The sequence below is a fragment of the Lolium rigidum genome, chromosome 1 (assembly GCF_022539505.1).
Source record: "Lolium rigidum isolate FL_2022 chromosome 1, APGP_CSIRO_Lrig_0.1, whole genome shotgun sequence".
NCBI classification, from domain to species: Eukaryota; Viridiplantae; Streptophyta; class Magnoliopsida; order Poales; family Poaceae; genus Lolium; species Lolium rigidum.
The window spans coordinates 285,340,913-285,345,101 of record NC_061508.1 but is presented as its reverse complement, the minus strand read 5'-3'; the positions used below and the strand labels follow the sequence as shown (position 1 = coordinate 285,345,101).

The 4,189-nt window shown below is 51.1% G+C and overlaps 1 protein-coding gene across 4 annotated transcripts; it reads right to left on the bottom strand.

The window, feature by feature from the left end:
• Window positions 1-262: 262 nt before the first annotated feature.
• On the bottom strand, window positions 263-2,903 carry LOC124695298 (BTB/POZ and MATH domain-containing protein 2-like). 4 transcript variants are annotated; one of them, XM_047228176.1, is made up of 3 exons: window positions 2,486-2,903; window positions 1,242-2,405; window positions 263-736 (listed from the first exon to the last, which is right to left on the bottom strand). In XM_047228176.1, exon 2 carries the CDS (start codon window positions 2,361-2,363, stop codon window positions 1,245-1,247), a length of 1,119 nt encoding a protein of 372 aa, XP_047084132.1. In that variant the 5' UTR covers window positions 2,364-2,405; window positions 2,486-2,903; the 3' UTR covers window positions 263-736; window positions 1,242-1,244. The 4 variants fall into 4 exon arrangements, with proteins under 4 accessions (XP_047084132.1, XP_047084114.1, XP_047084119.1 ...); XM_047228158.1 differs by lacking the exon at window positions 263-736 and having other exon boundaries at window positions 1,079-2,405; window positions 2,486-2,902; XM_047228163.1 differs by lacking the exon at window positions 263-736 and having other exon boundaries at window positions 1,079-2,396; window positions 2,486-2,902.
• Window positions 2,904-4,189: the final 1,286 nt, after the last annotated feature.

Genomic DNA, 4,189 nt, shown 5'->3' with positions numbered 1-4,189 from the left:
GACTACAACTCAGAGATATATATAATCAAATGAAATCGAAAGCACATTTGTATGATCAAGAATCAAAACTGTAAAATGACGCACAGCAAAAGTACTGCATAATTCTAATCATATCTTGTCATGATTCATTACCTTGAGAAGTAACATGCGATGACTTTATGATACTGCATTGTTCTCCTTAGCAAGATAACACAATGCAGAACACAACATCTTATATTAAAATCTAAGAAAAGGCTGGAACAAATTACAAATAACATTCAAGGCCAGTATTTCCATTCATAATTACGAGAACAAAAATCATTTAAATGGGTCAGCGATGTGGGCTTGTCGTAAATGTACCAAACATGATATTTGGGCATGAACATGTGCATGCAATGTGGATTCAACTGAAGCATAAAAGACAATATGCGCTAACAAAAATGTGCATTGTTCATATGATAGCCCCATAAATTAAATAAGCTTCCATCAAATTGTTTCGGAGTGACAGTACGTATTTGGGGCCGAACATTGATAGAGAGATACAAGCATGAATGGAAGAAGGATCTCATTCAGAAAAGAGACGCAAAAACATGCATGGAGAAGCTCAAAGGAGACAAGGAGCCTGCATGCTTGGAAACAGAAGGAAACTCTCACCATCCACTACCGTGCCTCCATTCAGTTTACACAGAATATCTCTTCTGAAGAATATTGCAGCAACGCAGATGCGGTGGGAAACATACAGTTAAATGAATCAGACCTGTCAAATAGCATGGTTCAGGTTTTGGCTCTTGGCGAGAGTACCTTACTTCGTACTGCAGTACAAACTAACACAATCAGATGGTATCTGTTTTCCCAACGTTGTTCCCAAATTTGGTGCCAGAAGTTGTTCATACAGAAATACAAGGTAAAACAAACACCAGAATCACGTGGCTGCAAGCAAATCATGTCTACACACTCTGAACGATCCTATTCTTAACATCAGTTAAACAGGAGGCTCTTTCCAAGATCGCAACAGATATGCATCGCCTTGCGTGACACTTACACACACAAAATGAGAGATACCAAATCTTGCACCATTTGGCACCAAATTACAACCAAATTGGAGGGGAAATGCAAGCATCAAGTTGTTCATAGCATATATAGATGGACATCAATTTTCCACTTTAGGTGAATACAGACACAAGTTTCTACTAGACCAAACATGCATGGCGAGCACAAATAATAGAGACGGTATGAAAATACTTGAGCTTTAGAATTATTACCCTTCAACTCTTCCGCCCACGTGCAGACTTGAGAAGATCAGGCAACACAGTAGGACAGCTTGCCTCCAAATGCTTATATCCATCGGTTGCCAAGACAGCATTAAGAATTTCAGGAGTGCTAACGATGAACTCAACACACTTCACCTTGAGCTGAGGGCAATTGTGCTGTTCAGCTAAAGCCAGGGTTGTCGCTGCCGTGTCGACAGTGATGCCGTCAGAGAGCTTGCCTTCACAGATCTCCTTGAGCCTGTCCAGTCCATACTTGTCAGCCGCTGCAAGCAAATGCTGAGCCAAAATTGCCAACGCCTCATACTGCCGGTCAGATTCCAGCCGATCAAATTCCTCCACAGAGTCAGTATAGATGAAATAAAGCAACGGCTTGAACACCACAGCATCAATGTCCTTGATTTCAACACGTGGAGAGCTCGTCTCTTTCATGTGCCCAAAGAACTCTGCCATGAGTACAGGAGACCTTGCAGCGAGAATGTGCTTGTGCGCAGCGAAAGTCTTGCCAGACACAAGAAATGTGACATCCGCTCCCAGCCCACTATGCAGGAGTTCAGCAAGGTGCTGCTGTAAGCTAGGTGATGACACCCGCACATCTTTAGCCAGGACCCTTGCTGCTGGTGCTGGTAAATCCTCCTTGAGCACCGTAATGATGCATTGCACGGTAAAAGAATCAAGCCTGAGGAAACTAGATTTTGCTAGGTCGCCTCTCGACATAAGACGAACCGGAAGTGAGCAATCTTCATTGACGAAAGGCGAGCACATCTCGAGACAGCGGCGTATCCAGGAACGGTTGAATATACATGAGACGCTCTTTGCATCGGACGGTCGAAGCTCGCCTCTCGGATCAACCAAGCGGCAGGCCAGATTCGCCCTCAGGATGGACGGGCAGGTCTCACTCAGGAACGCAAGCTTCACTGCTACCCACGGAGTGCCATCGGGTGCACGCGGTAACATGGCAGGGTAGATACAGATCTCCCAATCATACCCACCAATGCTGACACTGGACCTGACGCAATCCCCGTGGCCCATGGTTTTGGTGGCGCAGTAGCCGTCGATCTTGAGCAGCTTCTCCAAGCGCACAACATTGGTGATGTTCTTGCTGGCAGTTTCCATGGCGAATGCTGGATAGCGAATACAGTCGTGGATCTAGTGCAGCTGATACAGCCATACAGGCTTATTAGGCGATTCAGAGCGCGGCTGAGAGCAAGAAACCAAGCAGGCGAAGGATAACTCACCGCGCTACTACAGAAGAAGAGTCCGCTCCGGGCGTGCTTTCTGGACGCGACCTTCCTGACGAGTACCTGGCGCCCGCCGAAGAGACGACGAGGACACAGCGGCTAGCCTTCCAATGTCCGCCAGGCAGAGGCAGAGGCAGACAGATCGGTACTCCGGTGGGCGGATTTGGGCCGCTACGAGCCGGACCTGCCGCGTCTAGTGGAGAACGGTGACGGGGAAGGGGATGGAGAGGACAGCGGCCGAGCGCCGTCGCAAGGGGAGGCGGTGCTGGGTGGTTTCAGTGGAGGAGCGGCGGTGGAAGCTGGCGCGGTAATACAGGGGAAAGGGAGCAGACGGGGGTGTAAAGACGGACGAGGGAGAAGAGTTCTTCCCGCCGCCGGCCAAGATGAACAATGGCTGCGGCCGCGACTAGCGTTGACGGCGGGAGACTCGAGTGGGGAGCCAAGTGGGGCAGAAAAAGGACTAAGTGGGTCCTCTTAGAAAGCGAAATTTAACAAAGGAATCTCCCGATATTTGCTTAGGGCATCTTCAGCGGCGCGATCGTCCGCCGTGACCGGAAATGCGTCTGGGGCCTGTTCCAGCGGGGCGATGCAAAGTGACCGGGCCTCCGCGGGGACGCAAACCTGGCCCAAATATGCGCCAGGTTTACGTCTCCGCGGACGCTCGGCGGTCGCGCGGAGCGTCCTCCATTTCTTACCCGGTCCCGCATGTCACGGACAGCGAAATCGACCGCTTCGATTTGCTTCTTGTTCCCCTTCTTTCCTGCCCTAGTGCGACGGCACCACCCCCACCCCTAGCGCCGCCGTACGGCCGTAGCGCCGCGATGAGTCGGCGTCGGCTCCGTTCTTGCCGCGCGGAGAGCGAGAGCGTGCTCCGCCGCGTACGTGCTCGGCCGTTTTCGGCCGAAACGCTCCCGGTTGCGCCGCCCTTCCGCGCCGCCCACGACCTGTTCGGTCAATTGCGCCGGTAGGTTTCTACTCGTGTTTTCGGCGCTATTGTGCGCGGCCATTGATCCGCAGTTTGTACCCACGCGAGATGGACATGTGGCAGATGTTGGACAAGTTCCGCGCGGAGGTTGTCGACTCCTCTTCCGACGAGGAGTCCGATGAGTCCACGCAGGCATTGGCAACTACTGCGGCCTCCATGATCCACGAGTTCACCTCTAACCCGGGGCCGCAACACCGGGGCTCTGTGAAGGGGCGCTCCAAAAACCTACCGCGCAATAGAGTGGAAGGGCAGGCCCGCCTCCACAAGGACTACTTCCACCTCACAAATCCGATCTTCCCGGAAAAAATGTTCCGGCGCCGATACAGGATGTCAAGGGACCTGTTCTTGGTCATTCTACGGGGCGTCAGAAACTACGACCCCTACTTTCAATGCGAGCGCGATGCAACAGGTGCGTTAGGCTTCACCTCGTACCAAAAATGCTCCGCGGCTATTCGCATGCTCTCATATGGAATGGATGCGGATATATTCGATGAGTATCTTCGAATGGGTGAGAGCACCTGTCTTGAGGCCATGTACAGGTTTTGCCGAGCCGTGATTGCCGTGTTCGGAGAGTATTATTGTAGGGAGCCAACTGTTGAGGATACAAGGCGCCTCCTGTCTATCAACGAGTCTAGAGGCTTCCCAGGAATGATTGGCAGCATAGATTGTATGCACTGGCAGTGGAAAAACTATCCATTTGGATGGAAGGGTGCGTA